Raw genomic sequence first — 18,800 nt, forward strand, 5'->3', positions numbered from 1 at the left:
TTAGCTGTGCTGTAGAGGTCCAGGCAATGGCTCAGATTTACAATTGGTAGACATAGTGATCCAGAGATGAGAAAGAAGGAATCTTCAAGGAGGTACCTTTTATTGGACCAGCATATAAATTAAAACTGCGTAGGCTTTTAAGCATGTAGATTGGGGTTAGGAACACCTCTCTCGCTGTGGAATGAAGGTTGGAGTGTGTTTCAGTACAGTGAAACATGTCTGGTGTATAGCCTGGGCCCTCAGTTTACAGCCAGGGTTTATATTCTAGTACACCCAGTATTTTCCATTACCCATCGATGTGTATGCTGACACATTGCATTGCACTCCTTTCACTGCCCCAGCACAGCAATCATGGAAGTGGAGGCATCGAGGCGCAGGATAAGTTACAATGCAGCTGTCTTGTGCTGTATTGTCGTTCCCCCTGCGCACATGAACTCGTTTCCTACTATCCCTGTCTGTCTCGTTCCCACGACAGACAGGGACGCTTGGTCTCGAACATTTCTTTTTGTGTCTCCTCTCTACATTTTTTAATCTACATCCTGACAGCCGGCGACCCCCTGGAAACTCATCGTTTTGTTTTGTTGTTTTACCTCCCTCTCCACGTAGCAACTCCTGGATGACTACCCAAAATGTTTCATCGTGGGTGCTGACAACGTGGGCTCCAAGCAGATGCAGACCATCCGTCTGTCTCTGCGCGGGAAGGCAGTAGTGTTGATGGGGAAGAACACCATGATGCGCAAGGCTATCCGCGGGCATCTGGAGAACAACCCATCCCTTGAGAAGTACGAAGCTTTGTCATGAGCGTGTGCTTGTCTAGTCAGCTTGCTCTGTTTGATCACATGTAGGCAGTTTCATCTCCCTGCTGGGGTACACTTGGTGACTGCCATCTCTTACAGTCATTGCAGCAACATGCTCAAGCCTGTCAGTTTGGTCTGGTCACATTTTTAAACCCAGCATATGGGTATTTTGAAATGTTTTAGATGTGTCCCTTTTATGGTTGTTATATAATGACTGTTTAATTCCTCATCTGCAAAATTAAAAGCTGTTCCAGAGATGCGCAGGATAAGTTACAGTGCAGCTGTCATGTGCTGTATTGTCGTTCCCCCTGCGCACATGAACTCGTTTCCTACTATCCCTGTCTGTCTCGTTCCCACGACTGACAGGGACGCTTGGTCTCGAACACCAGCTTGTTTAACAGTGGATTGTAGTGGAAGCGTGCCCCTGTGCTGCTTGTGAGTCCGTGATCATGAAGTGTGCTTTCACTTGCAGGCTGCTGAATCACATCCGTGGGAATGTCGGCTTCGTCTTCACCAAGGAGGATCTGACTGAGGTCCGGGACATGCTGCTGGCCAACAAGGTAGCTGCTTCTGCATTTCCGTGCTTTGCACACCCTGTTGGGGTTAAAGCTAGGTTTAGCAGTGACTTGTATCAGGTTGCGTCTTCAAAGTGGTGGTTCTCAACCGAGTTGGACAATTCGAGTCACGTTGCACACTATGTGGTCAACCTGAGATGCAGGTTAAGTTGCAATACAGCCTCAAGTGCTCTATTTATCTTGTAGTAAACACACTCACTTTCTTCTGATGAGAAATTGAGGGGTTGCCCCTCCCCTTCCTGTTCCACTGCCATTCATTGTGACTCTCTGTGCGTCAGGTGCCAGCTGCTGCCCGTGCCGGTGCGGTGGCTCCATGCGAGGTCACTGTGCCCGCCCAAAACACGGGCTTGGGTCCCGAGAAGACCTCCTTCTTCCAGGCTTTGGGAATCACCACCAAGATCTCCAGAGGTACCATTGAAATTCTGGTGAGTCCAACTTTTTTCTTCCTCTATCACATCATGTTTAGAATGTGAAATCCCTGCTTCTGCTGTAAGCTCTTCTGATCCCTTTTCTTTCTCTTCCTCTTCCTCTAGAGTGATGTCCAGCTGATTAAGCCGGGGGACAAGGTGGGTGCCAGCGAAGCCACGCTTCTGAACATGTTGAACATCTCGCCTTTCTCCTTCGGTCTCATCATCCAGCAAGTCTACGACAACGGCAGTGTCTACAGCCCTGAGGTTCTGGACATCACTGAGGACACCCTGCACCAGCGTTTCCTGGAGGTAGGGGGCTTCACACAAGGACCTGAGGAAATCTGGACTAAATGTTCCAAACTACTGGCTGTAGCCTTCACATATAAAACTTGAGTTTTAGCTTTCGTTTCCCTGTTTTCTTAAGTGTGCTAGCGGCCACACCATCTGCTTGTATGTTGTATCAGTCACAGCATTGACACCTGCAATATTCCTTCTTTCATTTTGCACCTACACGCAGGATAAGTTACAGTGCAGCTGTCATGTGCTGTGTTGTCGTTCCCCCTGCGCACATGAACTCGTTTCCTACTATCCCTGTCTGTCTCGACGACTGACAGGGACGCTTGGTCTCGAACATCAGCATACTCCTACAGTGCTGTCTGTACCCAGCCCACGCTGCTGGAGTTGCTATTGACTGCTTTTCTTTGCTTGCAGGGCGTGAGGAACATTGCCAGTGTCTGCCTGCAGATTGGCTACCCCACTGTTGCCTCTATCCCCCACTCTGTCATCAATGGGTACAAGAGAGTCTTGGCTGTTGCTGTGGAAACTGACTACTCCTTCCCATTGGCTGATAAGGTAAGAATCTTTGAATGCTGAACTTTAGTGGGCAGCTTTGTACTGTATTTAGGAAGTATGGCTTTCCACTGCCATTGAAATAAGCTGAGGTTATAGAACTAAAATGCTCTGTGTATTTTGCATGCTTTTGGGGAAGCTGCCCAACTAGAATTGATTCTTGCACAGTTGTCTTGGGCTAGTCCTAATCTCCCATTACTTCCCCAGCTGCCCATTAAAAAGCTTTTCCAGAGATGCGCAGGATAAGTTACAATGCAGCTGTCGTGTGCTGTGTTGTCGTTCCCCCTGCGCACATTAACTCGTTTCCTACTATCCCTGTCTGTCTCGTTCCCACGACTGACAGGGACGCTTGGTCTCGAACAGCACCTTTGCCGTACCCGTTTCTAAGTGGGTAAATGCATTGAATAGCATGAAGTGTAGTTGACTGCTGGCACAGAGCCATGCAGTTAAGCCTGGACACCCTGCCCTGGGCTCTGACCCTGTCTCTCCCCCTCAGGTGAAGGCGTTCCTGGCTGACCCCTCTGCCTTCGCGGTCGCTGCCCCGGCTGTTGAGACGGCCTCCGCCGCTGCTGCAGCCCCTGCCGCGAAGGAGGAGGTGAAGGAGGAGTCCGAGGCGTCCGACGATGACATGGGCTTCGGGCTGTTTGACTAAATACCCAGCCTGGCCCTGCTGTGTGCAGCTTGACACATCAAAATATCACCAATAAAATACAATAACTAAGCTTTCTGTGTTTGATTCTTTAAATGCATGCGTAGACACGTTCTGAAAAGGTCAATGAAATGCGTTTCTGGAGTAATAGGTGCTCAATGGGTTTTGGCAGCTGGTTAAAGGCATTCTGTTAGTTTATTTGGCAGGTGCCTTTATCCAAGGAGACGTCCAGGTGTTACAGGGCAATACGAGGTTTAAATACAGTAAGTGCAAATACTACTAGAATACAATATGAGGTGAGAAGTAACACGATTAGGATTAAAACAGTTTGCATCTGCAATGGCAGTAGTGCATCAGCTGAGCATCCAGTAACAGGGTGCTGAGGGCAGGCGAGTCCAGTGTCTAGTAGGAGGGGTAGATCTAGAGATTTGCAAGTGCAGGTGAACCGGTCTCACAGTCTGGAGCTCCACATGTTTAAAGTATTGCTGTTATTTGAATGTGGTCTGGGAAGTGTGTGTTTCTAACTCTACACAACGTGTCTGCATCAGGTAATGAGATGAGGTCCCTTTCAAAGTGTTCCAGTTAACTCAACAGACCGTGAACCTGGAACTGCAGAAATGTGCTCCAGGCAGGTCCTCAATTAGCCGTCGGCAGGTTTAATTCTGTATTTTAGGACCTGCTTGTGAATGAAGACCTGGAATGGATTGTGCATCACAGCTAACCAGACTGCTTTCATCCTCTATCCATTATGATTGTTATTGGGCATTTAGCAGACGCTGTTATCCAGATAGACTTGGGGATGAACTGTGCATCACAACTGCTGCTGCAGAGTCACTTCCAGTAGGTTTACGTCTAGTCCGAGGCCCCGTTACTTTAATGCAGAAGTCAGTGTGGCAGTATTTTGATAGAAGCTGCGCACTGCACAATGCATTCTGTATGATCCTGGGATTATAAGGTGATGTATAACGTGAGCACCCACTGCAACACTGCAAGCAGTCTTACTCTGATCATTCTGCTTAACAATTACAGACTGATTATCACACCATCTTACAGAAAAGAACACTTGGTAATACAAGATCATGTTTTATTATTTTTAAATAATACCCCATCTTCCACATACGGAAGTATGTGCAGGTGTTAGCGGTTACAGAGCAGGCTGTCCGGTGTGTGTGTGTGTGTTTTATTGCTTTTAGCTCCTTATCGCATAGACGTTCTGTAGGATACAGTTGTCTTTAGGTTTCGAAGGTGAGAGTCCGAGACTGTATAGCTGTATGCTTAGCAGTTCGGAGGAGATTTCATCATTGAAAAGCCACAGATGTTTCTTATTGAGAAGTTTTAATAACCGGAAACAGCCATTAAAGTACAAAGTATTGCTACTCTGTATTACAAACATTAGTCCATATAAGTGAGATATATACATGTGTATGCATTAGTGTTTTTGTAATTCGGGTTCTATGGCAAGTTACACTACTACACTGCATCATGTTACAGTATATTTCAATACAATCTGCATCCTCGCACGGTGACTGTCGCTGTAGCCTTTAGGCTCCGAGGACTGCAGTGTTTACAGTGAACCAAAATGATCTTGAGCTGCAATCAAACACGAGCTCCGAGAGCCTCTAATGATCTTGAGCTGCAATCAAACACGAGCTCCGAGAGCCTCTAATGATCTTGAGCTGCAATCAAACACGAGCTCCGAGAGTCTCTAATGATCTTGAGCTGCAATCAAACACGAGCTCCGAGAGCCTCTAATGGAGACTGCAGACTGCAGCGGACCTCCACGTGCTGGAGATGTAAGGACCCGGAAGTGAAGCGAGTGAAGTCTTTCCTGTACTAAGGCCGGCAAGATGGCGGCGGACACGCAGGTTTGTGTGATTCTCAAATACTTGGGGCTGATGCGTTGATATTAAGTTTGGGCTGCCTTGTAACGATGCAAACCCGCGGGCACGGCGGTAGTTGTGTGCAGTATGTGAAATGCGACACAGTGGAAGCGGATTTGCTTGGAAATTCCCTTCTAGGCAAGCGGTGTCAATGGAGGGTCGTGGTGCAGTTGGCGTTGAGACGGCAAACACTATAGCCCTGATCCGGGCTTTAAAAAGACGAGAGTTGTGATCTTCTAGGATACAACACGAAGTAACGATCGAAGCACTTTGATCGATTTAAACTTCCACAGCTGTTCAATAGAGGCTGTAATAAGGTCGTTGCGAGATATGCTATGTCATCGATTTCACAACATGCTCTCTAGCCCCTATCTTTTATTTATGTAAATATTCAATGTATTTTTATTAGAGAGCGCCTGCTCAGAAAATAAGATGAAAACGGTGAGGGGGGGAAAAAAAAACACAAGGGGAAAAACTATCGATACTGGAATATTTCTGATTTCTAATAGAGTGGTAAGGAATTAGTTTTAATTGTATCTGCAGTGCTAGGATATCACCACCGTGGGCAGAGTTTTCTTTGTGTTTAATTAGAGCCCCCCCTCTGATAAGGGGGTCCATTGCTCTCTGATGTATTTGCAAATTGTATTTCAAAGCGGGCTGAAAATCTGATTGGTGAAATCAACTCACAGATACTTTCGGTCCGCTAATATGAATACCTTGCAATGTGTTCTACAAAACCTGAAAACATAGCACCACGTAATCACTTCAACAAAACAAACACCAGTGTGCCAGTGTCGCTACTTGCGAGTCTTGCATGTCTTTCATTTAGAGCCCGGAAAACGTGCATTCAGTAATACAAAGCCTACAGCTGCATTGGATCAGCCTCTATGTGATCAAAACAGACACAGTGCCAGTAATGAAAGCACAGCTGGCACGGAGGAGCTGTGCATTGTATTGTGGTCAGGTTTCAACTTGTGTTCCTGCAAGTCCTGGCTCTCCTCTCTGCTGTGTCGATAGATGTTCTGTGTGTAAGCTGTTGCTTTGTCTGCTCTCCCAGGTTTCAGATACTCTGAAGAAGTTTGCGTTGAAAGTGACCACAGCTAGTGTGAAGGAACGGAGAGAGATACTCCATGAACTGAAGGGCTGTGTGACAGGGAAAGGTGAGCCTGCATCCTCTCATTGCTCCACGGAAACACACACGAGGACACACTGTTTGTGTTTGTTGAGACCGTCCATTCGCAGCCAAGTGTTTGACCGTAATATTTCTTTTCTAACTGAAGACCTTGGGGAAAGACCTCTGCTCCAAACAGTTGTCGTTTTAATTGTGAAGGTTTTATTAGAACATGTATAAACGAGAAGAGGCTGTTCAGCCCATCAGAGCTCGTCCACATCCTCGTCTCTGATTGATCTCAAAGCTCTCAATGTGCTTCTTCAGGCACCCCAGTGATTCAGCATGAGCTGCATGCTGGTACCCCATTCCATGCCCTGCTCCCCAGTTTGTGTGTTGGTATTACTGCAGTGCGCTGTCGTCGTGTAACTGGCTGTGTTTGAATGGGTTTCAGAGCTGCCGGAGCCTGCAGTGAAGGGACTCTGTAAACTCTTCTGCCTGACTCTGCATCGATACAGGTCTGGGAAAGCATCTCCTCTGTTTTATACAGTCTTGAAAATATTCGATCTCACATCAGTGGGGATGTTAGTCGTGCATGCCATGGTTACTGTGAAGATTGTGTTACATAAAGTGGGTTAATGAAAAAGGCTTTCTATATGTACTGCATTACATGGGGGGGGGGGGGGGCATTAAAGGAGAGAGAGTTTGTTTTGTATTTATAAAGTAACATACATTTGGTATAGTGTTTTTCATAGCCAGTAGTTGTAACTAACAGTAATGCATTGGTGGAGCTGCATCTCCAGCCTGACGGTCTCTCTCGCTTCTCTCTCACAGAGACTCTGCCTCGAGGAGAGCCCTGCACTCTGCTCTCCAGCAACTAGCGGAGTCTCAGCCCGAAGCCACAGCCAAGAACCTGGTGCAGTGCCTGCAGACTGCCGGGATCATCTGCAACAATGGCAACCCCAGGCAAGAGCCCTGCACCTTAACCATACAGCCCAGGGCTTCAGAGCAACAGCACTGCACGCTAACCACACAGCCCAGGGCTTCAGAGCAAGAGCACTGCACCCTAACCATACAGCCCAGGGCTTCAGAGCAACAGCACTGCACGCTAACCACACAGCCCAGGGCTTCAGAGCAACAGCACTGCACACTAACCACACAGCCCAGGGCTTCAGAGCAAGAGCACTGCATGCTAACCACACAGCCCAGGGCTTCAGAGCAACAGCACTGCACGCTAACCACACAGCCCAGGGCTTCAGAGCAACAGCACTGCACACTAACCACACAGCCCAGGGCTTCAGAGCAAGAGCACTGCACACTAACCACACAGCCCAGGGACTCGTCTCTGCTGTCCCGTAGCAGGTGTTTTGTCAGTGTGGTTTTGTGCTAATGGACCTCTCCTTTCTCCTCAGCAGCAAGGGCACCAGTTCAGCTGCCTCCCTGGCCCTGTCCTGGACCTTCCTGCTCGTGCAGACTGTCTACCCATCTCCCGACAAGAGAGAGGGAGCCACCTGGAAGAAACTGGTCAGTAATGAGGTCACGGAGCAGGGCGGACAGACGCTTGACATGGCTTTGTTAAAACGTGATTTAAAAAAACCAGTTGGTTCAGGCTTTGTGTTTATTGGGTGCAGGGCTTGAATGCTGTGGTGGTTTATTTCAAGTGTCATCAGTTTTCGGATGGAGATTCATTCTGGAGTTGAGTTTATTAGATGCGTTGTCTGTTGTGCACTGGATGTGTGGCGTGTGTAAAGTAAGAAAGTGATTTTTTTTTTTTTTTTCTGCAGGTGGAAGTCCAGAGCTTGCTGCTGTCTGATGTTTTGGGCGGCACCAACAAACACAATCTGGAAGGAATTGTGAAGAAGCTCAGGCAGAGTTGGAAGGAGGTGACGGGCTGTTCTGTTGCCTTTTTAAAACGAATGAGATTCAACCCAGTACTTTTAAAGGCATTCAAGTAAATCGTGTGGTTCAAACTCAGTCAGCACACACAGAGATCACAGAACAGAGTACATAAGACATGTCTGTTTATTAATGTGGACTGAAGGCCTAGCCTAACAGACCTCACGACTGCAGCAGCGCTACGTCCCTACAGAAACAGAGGAGAAATGCGCAGTGCTTCATGGAAAATTCAATGTAAATGTCGCTGAGCACACAGGAGGGGGACCAGTTAGAAGACAGGAAAATACTGAAACGAAACCAGACACACACAGGAGCGTGAGGGAGGTAGAGCAGCTCACTGAGTGCTTGAAGAAGGCTGTCTTCAGCTTTACTGTAATGGGAACACGTTGATCTGTTTCTCCCCTCAGAACCCAGGCCTTGCCGATCAGTACCTGTCTGTTATCCTGAGTCTGGAGCAGAGCCACACCCACCTGGGCATGCTGGGAGTGCTGGTGGACTTCTGCACCGCACACAAGGACATGGCTACTGTCAACAAACACAAGGTTAGCAACACAGACTGGGACCGGAGAACTGGGCTTACCAGCAGGAGAAGTGCATTGCAGGGATGGAGAGAAGGCTCCCTGCACAGCAGTGACATCCAGTCCTGATTTTAGTCTCTTAATAATAAGACACAGCTGAGCTTGTTCCCTGTACACACTCAAGCGTGGAGTAAAACCTGGAATGGGTGAAACTGCTATGCAATAGGAGTCTTATTTCCGTCCCTGCAGTGAAGAAAACTAGAATTGTACCAATTGGAAGTTTTGCCTCAGTTGATGGTGTTGAAATGGTGGCGTTCCTGCCAGGGAAGAATGTAATACACACCGATGTATCGTCTTGTATGTAGAATTTGATTCTTGAGCCCCTTATGGTCCTGACTGTCTTGTGATGCAGATGAACCCGCTGTGTGTTGATTTGATGGTGCACAGGAGCAGTACTCTGCTTCAGGCATCATGTTCAGAAATGCAGCTCTGGTTCTTTGTAACTGTGTGTGTTTCTCTCTCCTCTGGTTTACAGAGTGCCCTATTGGACCTGTACATGAAGACTGTGCTGATGAGCAAAACCAAACCTCCGAGACATGTACTAGTAAGTTCTGCTCTATAAAAAAAACATTTTTGAAATCTACAAGCCTGATCTAGAGGTCATTATGTGAACACAATAAGGTTTTCTGGCTTGTTTTGTTAGCTGCAGTCCCTGCAGGTTGCATGTCTCACCAGGCTGCTGTTTGTGCCCCCCTGTGCCCAGGATAAATGCACCCCGCTGCTCCGCCACGCCACCCACCAGGAGTTCAAGGACTTGCTGCTGCCCACACTGCTGAAGTCCTTGCTGCGCAGCCCTGAGAACATCACTGAGAGTAAGTCACACTGCAGCCGCGCTCCTGTACAGGCAGCTGGGCTTTATTCACAGGAGAGCATCGTGTTTTGAGGAAGCACTTTTTCATATGAAATGAGGTCAGACCATCGCTAATAACTGACAGTGAAGTTTTTTGTAATTCAAATTGTAACTTTTTTTTCCTCCTTGTTTTGGACAGCCATTTCCAGCTTGCTGTCCTCGGTGACTCTGGACATGAGCCAGTATGCCATGGACATTGGCAAAGGACTGGCAAGTACGTTGCATTGAAACATTTGAGCCAACCTTAAAATTGATTGTCAGTTCAGATACCTTTGTAAACTGGGCAGAGAGTAATGCAGTGAGTGGGTCCTAGTGAAGGCACCCTAGAGCCATGAGTATATATATATATATAGATATATATATATGGGTTAAACATACAGACAAAGGGAAGGCGGTGCTAGGTGCCTGTAGCTCAGCAGAACGGTGCTGCTGTTTGGGCTGAATGCTGTGTTGACTGTTCTCAGGCCAGCTCAAAGCGAACAATCCTCAGGTGATGGACGAGGCTGTGCTGGCTCTGCAAACCCTGGCGCTCCAGTGCAGTGACCCCTCTGCTGTGGAGTCTCTCAGCAAGCACCTGTTCGCTATCCTGGGAGGTGAGTACGTCTGCCAGCCTCGCCACCAGAGGGCACCAGAGAGTGTGACGTTCTCAGTGAAGAGATGCATGTTTGTATTTCATGTTCTAAAAATGAACTGGTTTACTTTACCTGCCTTACCTTTTAGGATCGGAGGGTAAACTGAATGTTGTTGCCCAAAAGATGAGCGTACTTTCAGGTATTATTATTATTATTATTATTAATTATATTAATATGGCAGCTTATTATGACATGACAAATTATTATTATATTTATTTTTCATGATTTCATCATTTGAAAAGTTGAAGTTGTGTTTCTTGCCCCCGTCCGTGCTGTATGATCATTATTAAGCTGTGTGTGTCGGTTCTGCCCACAGGGATCGGCAGTCTGAGCCAGCATTCTGTATCCGGCTCCTCCAGCCAGGCTCTGAGCAGCACAGTGGCTGAGCTCTTCATCCCGTTCCTACAGCAGGAGGGTTCGTACAGCCTGCACTCAAACACTGTGGATCTGCAGCTAACACGCTGCCTGCCTGCCTGCCTGGCCTCTCAAGTGATCGTTCAGAGGCAATTTACAGCAGCAGCTGCAAGAGAGAGAATAGGGAGTTCCTAAAGAGTCACAAACGGGGGGGGGGGTGGGAACTTTACTAAAATAATTGTTTAATAAAGCTGAACAAATATAGCAAAGAAATTGAACATGTTCATTCCAGCATACCACTGTTTCTGTGCTCATGATACATTAATACTACATCAATTTAGTTGCATTTTGCCTCTACTTTAAGGGATGGAAAATAGATGGTTTGATCCATTCCTGCTTTTACTATGAGTTTAATAAGACCCACCTGAGCTTGTTACCTATAGAATGTGGCTAATCAAGGTCGTATTAAAACCTGGAATGGGTGAAACTGCTATGCAATAGGAGTCTTATTGCCATGTCTGACCTGCTTCTAACAATGACAACCAAATACATTGATCACCTAAACGGTAAAGCTGGCGTCTAAATCCTGAGCCAGGTATTAGAGTGACTCCTTTCTTTCTGTCTCTTTCTTTCTTTCTTTCTTTCCCTGGTGCAGTTCACGAGGGCACGCTGGTGCACGCTGTGTCGGTGCTCACGCTCTGGAGCAGTAAGTTCACTACAGAGGTTCCCACGAAGCTGGTGGAGTGGCTGAAAAAGGCTTTCACCCTGAAGACCTCCACCTCTGCAGTGCGGCACGCCTACCTGCAGTGCCTGCTGGCCTGCTTCAGAGGTGAGACGCGCCCCTCCGCCCGCAGGAAGCACACCAGGAGATCGGGCTGCCTTTCGTCTTGTGTTCTCTGTAATCTTTATTCCAGCTGTGATAAGATATTGAAGCATCCTCCTCAGTCAAGTCAAGGCTTTGCATTACTGTTGCGATTCCCTCATTGTTGTAAAACCGTTCCGAGTCCTGGAGTTGAGTGTCGGTGAGTCTAAGTGCTTCTCTTGTGCTGGCAGGGGACACACTGCTGCAGGGTGTGGAGCTGCTCCCACTGCTGATCCAGACTGTAGAGAAGGCCTCCTCTCAGACCACTCAGATTCCCGTGATCACAGAGGGCGTGGCTGCCGCAGTGCTGCTCTCCAGGCTGTGCACGGTGGAGTCCCAGTTAGGTAAGCTGTAGAACCAGTGCAGGGGTGTGACCAGGGGGTTATTGTGGGACTGGGAGCTGTGTACTAGAAGAGGTTCACCAGGGGCAGGGTTATTGGGCGACGCTGTTCCTCGATCATGCCTTCCTCTTCTCTCCTGCAGAGGCAAAGTTGTCTGGGTTCTGGCAACTGGTTCTGGATGAGAAGAAACAGATTTTTACTGCTGAGAAGTTCCTTTCGCTGGCTTCGGAAGAAGGTAAGTGCAAAATCTTCAGCTGGCTTTTGTTTTCTTTCGGTTCTCCGAGAGCTAAGGTCGTGTTTCTAACAGACGTTTGTTTTGCACTTGCTGTACTCTGGGGATTGTTGAATGTTTGTTGGATCATGCGTCTCTTTGTGTCCTCTCTCGAGCAGCGTTGTGCACAGTGCTGCAGCTTGCAGAGAGATTGCTGCTGGACCATCCTCACAGGCTCCCTGATCACAAAGCACAGTACGTACAACTGCATGCAGGCAGCTCTGCTTGCTGCTTAGTCTAGTAACGTGTCTGCTTGATGCTTTTAAAATGATTTATTAACTAGCAATGAGTTTAGGATTCAGTAATTGTCTGGCGACAAGACAGGTCAACAGGCTAATTAATTCTGCAAGATTCATATGCATTAGCTGAAAGAATTGATTTGAGATGGCCGGTGTAGCAGCATATATAGAAATCACAGGTTGAAATCTTTAACTCTGATTATCAGTAATGTTGCACTACCTAAACAAACTCAAAGGAGGTATAGGAGTATTACCTGTTACAGCAATGGGTGTGATAGCTTTGTGCGTGTGCAGTGTAGAGACAGTGATGCTGTAAGTGCACACTACTTCAGTGCTGAGCTCTGTCTGTTCTGCACCACTGCTGGGCATGTGCAAACCAATGGAGTCAAGGATCCTTCAGAAAAACATGACCTGGCTAGACGATAGGCACGTATTCTAACCTGTTGCTCCTGCTAACAAGCTGCCCGTGTCCCGTGTCTGCAGGATGTATCACCGAGCCCTGGTGCTGGTGCTGCTCACTCGGACTTGGCGTGTCCGGAAGCAGGCTCAGCACACTGTGAGGAAGCTGCTGGCCGCTCTGGGGGGGGTCAGACTGGCGTACGGGATGCTGGATGAGCTCCGAGCTGTCCTCGACTCCCACAAGGTGAGTGGAGCAGCTTCCGCTTCTCTCCAGCAGGCGGCGCCCCTGAGGAGCAGGGCTTGGAAAGCAGTCACAGAGCAGATTGTGTTTTACCACGGGGTGTAATTAAAACCCCCCTGGGCTATACACCTGTACCTGTACACAGTGGCTAATCGAATGGTGCATGGGGAGTCTTTCTTCCATCCCTGGGGTAGTGTGGCTTAAACAAATCCACTTTAAACTCAGTATATTTAAATGGCCACTGTCATTTGATATCATTTAAAACAGGGCCCTCGCTGCAATTTGTTGAAGACAGAAATAGATTAAAGAGACTTGCATGCATGATTCAGAGATCTTTGGTACACAAGGAGCCCTGTTCTAATTCTCTATGCAGTGGCGGGGGGACACTGTGTTTTGGGAGCAGCTCCCCCCCTCACCCTGTCTGATCTCTCCCCCCTCCCTCCCCAGGTGTTGACCCCGGACGCCCTGGTCACTGAGTCAGGGGAGCTGTCAGAGTTGGGGAGGAGCTACACCCCCCCGCGGATCTTGCTGGAAGCCCTGTGTGTGATCACAAGTGTGCCCGGGCTGGAAGCAGACCCCGGAGAGGCAGAGAAGCTGGCCCAGGAGAGCCTCATCGTGGCTCACCACCCCTCCATAGGTGAGAGAGCTGCCTCACCAATACATACAGCCAGGGCTGCACAGCACTCCATGGCAGCAATATATATTGTAATACTAAAATCAAAAGCTTGTTTTCCTCTCGCTGTTCAGTAAATGCAGTGTTAAGATCCATTCATTCAGGAGGGACTTGGTCAATGAGAATCACCCTTCTGTCATTGACAGTTCAGTGGTACTGGAACGCTCCAGAACCGTTTCAGCACTGAGGAATGCTGAATTCACAAGACAACACGTACAACTTTATTCCAACGCTTGACTGTGGAATATAATCAATTCAAAATGTGAATGAATTGGAGTGCTTTGCTCTTTCCCTGCAGTGGCGGCTCATAAAGACTTGTGGCCAGCCATCCTGTCTCGAATGAAGATCAGTGCGACAGCCTTCGTTGACAAGCACATGGAGACCCTGCTGCCCCAGGTCACAGACACAGCCAGCATGAACCAGGTGGGGTCATCCTGAACTTCAGTGACATTATATTATCACCTTATATTGGATTAGAAGGTACAATCTGTAAGAAACTAAGCAGAACAAAGTTTCAGCCAGCGGCTGCACTGATCCATGTGTTTGACGAAACATTTGAAAGATGAACCTCAATATTCAGTGTTGCTCAGTGTTCCTCCTAGACGGAGTTCTGAGTTTATAGCACTGGGATGGAAATAGGACTTCCATTCATAGCATCTGAGCCAGTAGTAAGTCTCCCCTGAGCTTGTTACCTGCACACTGTGGCTAATCAAGCATGTATTAAAATCTGGAATGGGTGACACTGCTATGCGGCAGGAGTCTCATTTCCTTCACTGCAATACTGAAGCTCCCTAAGCCCTGCCCTGTCTGTGTTCCTCCCCAGGCCACCATGAATGCAGTGGGCTGTCTCTCCTCCCTCTCCTGTGCCAAGGTGCTGCCCCGGATCTTCAGCATCATCACGGCCGCACTGGAGAAGCAGGGGCTAAGGCAGGTGACGCGCGAGGAGTACGCCATCATGCACACTGCGGAGGGGGAGCTGTACGACAAGTCCTTCATCCCCAGGTCAGGACACACAGCTTTCTACAAGTGTTTGTGAGGCTAGCACACATCAGAGGGGCTTCTCACTCTGTCTGTGTGTCGAGCAAAGCGAGTGGCAGCTTGTGTCCTGTGCTCGCTGTGTTTCTGTGCGGTGACGTCGTGGCAGCTTGTGTCCTGTGCTCGCTGTGTTTCTGTGCGGTGACGTCGTGGCAGCTTGTGTCCTGTGCTCGCTGTGTTTCTGTGCGGTGACGTCGTGGCAGCTTGTGTCCTGTGCTCGCTGTGTTTCTGTGCGGTGACGTCGTGGCAGCTTGTGTCCTGTGCTCGCTGTGTTTCTGTGCGGTGACGTCGTGGCAGCTTGTGTCCTGTGCTCGCTGTGTTTCTGTGCGGTGACGTCGTGGCAGCTTGTGTCCTGTGCTCGCTGTGTTTCTGTGCGGTGACGTCGTGGCAGCTTGTGTCCTGTGCTCGCTGTGTTTCTGTGCGGTGACGTCGTGGCAGCTTGTGTCCTGTGCTCGCTGTGTTTCTGTGCGGTGACGTCGTGGCAGCTTGTGTCCTGTGCTCGCTGTGTTTCTGTGCGGTGACGTCGTGGCAGCTTGTGTCCTGTGCTCGCTGTGTTTCTGTGCGGTGACGTCGTGGCAGCTTGTGTCCTGTGCTCGCTGTGTTTCTGTGCGGTGACGTCGTGGCAGCTTGTGTCCTGTGCTCGCTGTGTTTCTGTGCGGTGACGTCGTGGCAGCTTGTGTCCTGTGCTCGCTGTGTTTCTGTGCGGTGACGTCGTGGCAGCTTGTGTCCTGTGCTCGCTGTGTTTCTGTGCGGTGACGTCGTGGCAGCTTGTGTCCTGTGCTCGCTGTGTTTCTGTGCGGTGACGTCGTGGCAGCTTGTGTCCTGTGCTCGCTGTGTTTCTGTGCGGTGACGTCGTGGCAGCTTGTGTCCTGTGCTCGCTGTGTTTCTGTGCGGTGACGTCGTGGCAGCTTGTGTCCTGTGCTCGCTGTGTTTCTGTGCGGTGACGTCGTGGCAGCTTGTGTCCTGTGCTCGCTGTGTTTCTGTGCGGTGACGTCGTGGCAGCTTGTGTCCTGTGCTCGCTGTGTTTCTGTGCGGTGACGTCGTGGCAGCTTGTGTCCTGTGCTCGCTGTGTTTCTGTGCGGTGACGTCGTGGCAGCTTGTGTCCTGTGCTCGCTGTGTTTCTGTGCGGTGACGTCGTGGCAGCTTGTGTCCTGTGCTCGCTGTGTTTCTGTGCGGTGACGTCGTGGCAGCTTGTGTCCTGTGCTCGCTGTGTTTCTGTGCGGTGACGTCGTGGCAGCTTGTGTCCTGTGCTCGCTGTGTTTCTGTGCGGTGACGTCGTGGCAGCTTGTGTCCTGTGCTCGCTGTGTTTCTGTGCGGTGACGTCGTGGCAGCTTGTGTCCTGTGCTCGCTGTGTTTCTGTGCGGTGACGTCGTGGCAGCTTGTGTCCTGTGCTCGCTGTGTTTCTGTGCGGTGACGTCGTGGCAGCTTGTGTCCTGTGCTCGCTGTGTTTCTGTGCGGTGACGTCGTGGCAGCTTGTGTCCTGTGCTCGCTGTGTTTCTGTGCGGTGACGTCGTGGCAGCTTGTGTCCTGTGCTCGCTGTGTTTCTGTGCGGTGACGTCGTGGCAGCTTGTGTCCTGTGCTCGCTGTGTTTCTGTGCAGTGACGTTCAGAGTGTTAAGACTCCACTGTAAGGGTAGTTGATGTAGGTTCCGGTGGAGAGGTGAGTTCCCGTGACGGTGATGATAGTCACAGCGCAGTGTTTGATTTGTTCCCCAGCACCCAGCAGGAGAGCACAAAGAAAGGGAACCTGAAGCGTGAGAACAAGGCTTATTCCTACAAAGAGCAGATCCTGGAGCTGGAGCTGAAAGAGGTGAGAGAGCTCACGGTGTTGCTGGTTTAGTATCCGACTGTGTATTGTTTGCCCAGTCTGTTTTTGGAATTTCGGGAGATGGCAGATTTTGGCAAAAACGTGTAAAACTCTGTCCTCTGTGGCATTGTCGTTGTTTCAGGAAATTAAAAAGAAGAAAGGAATCAAAGAGGAGCTGCAGCTGACGAGCAAACAGAAGGAGCTGATGCAAGCACAGCTGGAGAGAGAGTCTGCCATCAGGAAGAAGCTGCTGGAGGTACAAGCCCAGCGCCCTGTACACACGCCTCACACTGCACCCTATTAATGCATTACACACGCCTCACACTGCACCCTATTAATGCAGCATTGTTCTTTTCACTGACGCACTGCTCCTCTTCTCTCTGCAGCTGGACCGGGAGCTGCAGTCTGCTCTCAGCCTCCTGGCTGCAGTAGTGACCAGAAAACCCCCAGGCCTGTGCCAGCACATCCCCCAGGTCATCCACTCCTTCCTGCCGCTCTTCAAATCCCCGCTGGCAGCTCCCAGGATCAAGGAACCCTTCCTGGCTTTGGCCAACAGTGTGATGCCTGCCGAGCTGACAAACCTAGGTCTGTAGAGAAGGGGGACTTGAACTGCAGTTGATGCACCGTGTGCAAAATCCATGCTTCTGTAACCAGAGCTCTCTGTGTGTCCAGAAATCTCATTGTCTTGCACGGTCCTGATGCAGTTCTAAAGTAATACAGAAACGTTCAGTACATTGACAGATGTGGTGTAGATGGTGAATAGAGGCACAGATTGTCCACCTCTAGGTTTCCCTGCACTCAGACAGTCCTCTCCGTTGCTGCGGTCCTAGTTGCAGATGGCTGTGTCGGTGAAAGCCGCGTGCTGGCCGGCTGTAACCGTGGTTTCTTGTTCTGTTTCCGTCAGGCTCCCTGGTAGGTCATGTGACGCTGCGTCTGCTGCAGCCGGAGTGCGAGCTGGACGAAGCGTGGGGTCAGGAGGAGCTGGGGGCGGCCACGGTCCGAGCGGTCAACCTGCTGCACAGCCACACGGTCCAGCACAGCAATGGTAAGGGAGAGCCACGCTGCATGGTCTGCTCACATTCAGTACAAGCGTGAGAAATAGCTTCATTGAGGAAACCAATAGTTGTTTTTTAGGGTTCTGTGTGTCTGCAATAAATAAACTCAATACCCCGATGCTTGAAGGTTTAAAAAGAAAGGAGTAGTAGATCATTACATCATTAACTATGTAGTAAATGACATCACAAGCACATTAACAGATTTAAATAGACATGAGCGTGTAGTTGCCATGGCATCAGGAGCCTTGAAGTACCTCCAGTGTTTGTTTTCAAACACACTTTCCCATGACAGAGGTATGTTAAACATACTGAAAAGTTTAGGGGAGTTTGCTCTTTTGTAAGGGTTCTGTATGTCCCTGTGTGTGTGTGTGTGTGTATATAGATATATAATAATGTAATGCAATGTCTTCTCCTGCGCTCTGTGCAGTTCTGTCGGCCCCTGCCTTTGCGTTCTGCTTCCCCTTCCTGAAGACCGTGCTGACCGAGACGACCAATGACAGTGAGGAGCAGGAGGATCTGCTGATGCAGGCGCTGCAGATCATCAATGAGCACGCTCAGCTCCGCTCCAGCACAGCCAGCCCGGAGCAGCTCGTGGACGAGGTAATGCGAGCTGGGACCCCATTGCAAAAGAGACGCTGCGGGGGCTCAAAACAGAGATGGGAGCAGACACAAGTTTAATAAAATGACTTGCACTGGAAAAATAATAATTAAAAAAAAAAATCAAATGCAAGGTGCGGTGCTGTGCGTGCAGGAGTGTTCCTCTCTGCTGTCTTGCTTGTCTGATGGGGGTGTGTTCCTCTCCTCTCCTCTCAGAACGGTCCAGAGCTGCTCCCACGGGTGGATATGCTCCTGCTGCTGACCAGACTGATCGGGACCGGCGCACCGCGACTGCAGGTACTGCGGACCAGTCTCTATATCCTGTAGTACCAGCTGAAACACATACAGCCTTTTAAACTGTGTGTCTACATAGCAGTTGCTGGTTAATGCTAGGACAGTAGCCAGCCCTGTGTGTTGCTCTGTGTTGTGCCGTGTGCCCTGGAGTGACTGTGCTCTCCCTCCTCCTCCTCCCCCAGGTCCTGGCCTCTCGCACCCTGACCTCTCTGTGTGCCAGCAGCAGTGGTGAGGAGGGCTGTGGTTACGCCGAGCAGGAGGAGATAGACGTGCTGCTGCAGGCCCTGCAGTCCCCGTGCTTCGCTGTGAGGGACGCAGCGCTGCGGGTCAGTACACTGTGTGCTCTGCAGGGACTTCCAGGAGCTCTAGCGTTATTATTAAAGCTGTTTCAGCAGGGCGGGGAGCAGGG

At 49.6% G+C, this 18,800-nt stretch overlaps 2 protein-coding genes and 4 non-coding genes across 6 annotated transcripts in view; all 6 read left to right on the forward strand.

Moving 5' to 3' along the window:
- The window catches only part of LOC117427607 (large ribosomal subunit protein uL10), a 4,382-nt gene extending 1,029 nt beyond the window's left edge, over positions 1-3,353 (forward strand). The window contains exons 3-8 of the mRNA XM_034901504.2: positions 607-782; positions 1,270-1,357; positions 1,651-1,797; positions 1,906-2,091; positions 2,494-2,634; positions 3,128-3,353. Of these exons, the coding sequence (XP_034757395.2) occupies positions 607-782; positions 1,270-1,357; positions 1,651-1,797; positions 1,906-2,091; positions 2,494-2,634; positions 3,128-3,283 (894 nt within the window). The 3' untranslated portion in view covers positions 3,284-3,353. The remainder of the gene's footprint in view (positions 1-606; positions 783-1,269; positions 1,358-1,650; positions 1,798-1,905; positions 2,092-2,493; positions 2,635-3,127) is intronic.
- On the forward strand, positions 372-499 carry LOC117427223 (small nucleolar RNA SNORA63). Its single transcript, XR_004548208.3, has one exon. It is a non-coding gene; the product is annotated as a small nucleolar RNA SNORA63 (small nucleolar RNA).
- Positions 1,056-1,183, forward strand: LOC117428587 (small nucleolar RNA SNORA63). Its single transcript, XR_004548338.3, has one exon. It is a non-coding gene; the product is annotated as a small nucleolar RNA SNORA63 (small nucleolar RNA).
- Positions 2,294-2,416, forward strand: LOC117428585 (small nucleolar RNA SNORA63). Its single transcript, XR_004548336.3, has one exon. It is a non-coding gene; the product is annotated as a small nucleolar RNA SNORA63 (small nucleolar RNA).
- Positions 2,867-2,994, forward strand: LOC117428586 (small nucleolar RNA SNORA63). The gene has a single exon (XR_004548337.2). It is a non-coding gene; the product is annotated as a small nucleolar RNA SNORA63 (small nucleolar RNA).
- A 1,630-nt stretch (positions 3,354-4,983) lies between the features above and the next one.
- LOC117428115 (stalled ribosome sensor GCN1-like) overlaps positions 4,984-18,800 on the forward strand; it is a 29,847-nt gene continuing 16,030 nt past the window's right edge. The window contains exons 1-28 of the mRNA XM_058994219.1: positions 4,984-5,145; positions 6,218-6,320; positions 6,723-6,786; positions 7,103-7,234; positions 7,684-7,792; positions 8,053-8,151; positions 8,572-8,706; positions 9,218-9,286; positions 9,446-9,554; positions 9,732-9,806; positions 10,057-10,185; positions 10,313-10,363; positions 10,541-10,639; positions 11,234-11,407; positions 11,632-11,784; positions 11,924-12,016; positions 12,172-12,247; positions 12,775-12,934; positions 13,379-13,568; positions 13,903-14,027; positions 14,428-14,606; positions 16,355-16,448; positions 16,588-16,701; positions 16,832-17,030; positions 17,350-17,490; positions 17,928-18,100; positions 18,314-18,394; positions 18,574-18,717. Of these exons, the coding sequence (XP_058850202.1) occupies positions 5,128-5,145; positions 6,218-6,320; positions 6,723-6,786; positions 7,103-7,234; positions 7,684-7,792; positions 8,053-8,151; positions 8,572-8,706; positions 9,218-9,286; positions 9,446-9,554; positions 9,732-9,806; positions 10,057-10,185; positions 10,313-10,363; positions 10,541-10,639; positions 11,234-11,407; positions 11,632-11,784; positions 11,924-12,016; positions 12,172-12,247; positions 12,775-12,934; positions 13,379-13,568; positions 13,903-14,027; positions 14,428-14,606; positions 16,355-16,448; positions 16,588-16,701; positions 16,832-17,030; positions 17,350-17,490; positions 17,928-18,100; positions 18,314-18,394; positions 18,574-18,717 (3,288 nt within the window). The 5' untranslated portion in view covers positions 4,984-5,127. The remainder of the gene's footprint in view (positions 5,146-6,217; positions 6,321-6,722; positions 6,787-7,102; positions 7,235-7,683; positions 7,793-8,052; positions 8,152-8,571; positions 8,707-9,217; positions 9,287-9,445; positions 9,555-9,731; positions 9,807-10,056; positions 10,186-10,312; positions 10,364-10,540; positions 10,640-11,233; positions 11,408-11,631; positions 11,785-11,923; positions 12,017-12,171; positions 12,248-12,774; positions 12,935-13,378; positions 13,569-13,902; positions 14,028-14,427; positions 14,607-16,354; positions 16,449-16,587; positions 16,702-16,831; positions 17,031-17,349; positions 17,491-17,927; positions 18,101-18,313; positions 18,395-18,573; positions 18,718-18,800) is intronic.

This window comes from Acipenser ruthenus, chromosome 21, assembly GCF_902713425.1.
Source record: "Acipenser ruthenus chromosome 21, fAciRut3.2 maternal haplotype, whole genome shotgun sequence".
NCBI classification, from domain to species: Eukaryota; Metazoa; Chordata; class Actinopteri; order Acipenseriformes; family Acipenseridae; genus Acipenser; species Acipenser ruthenus.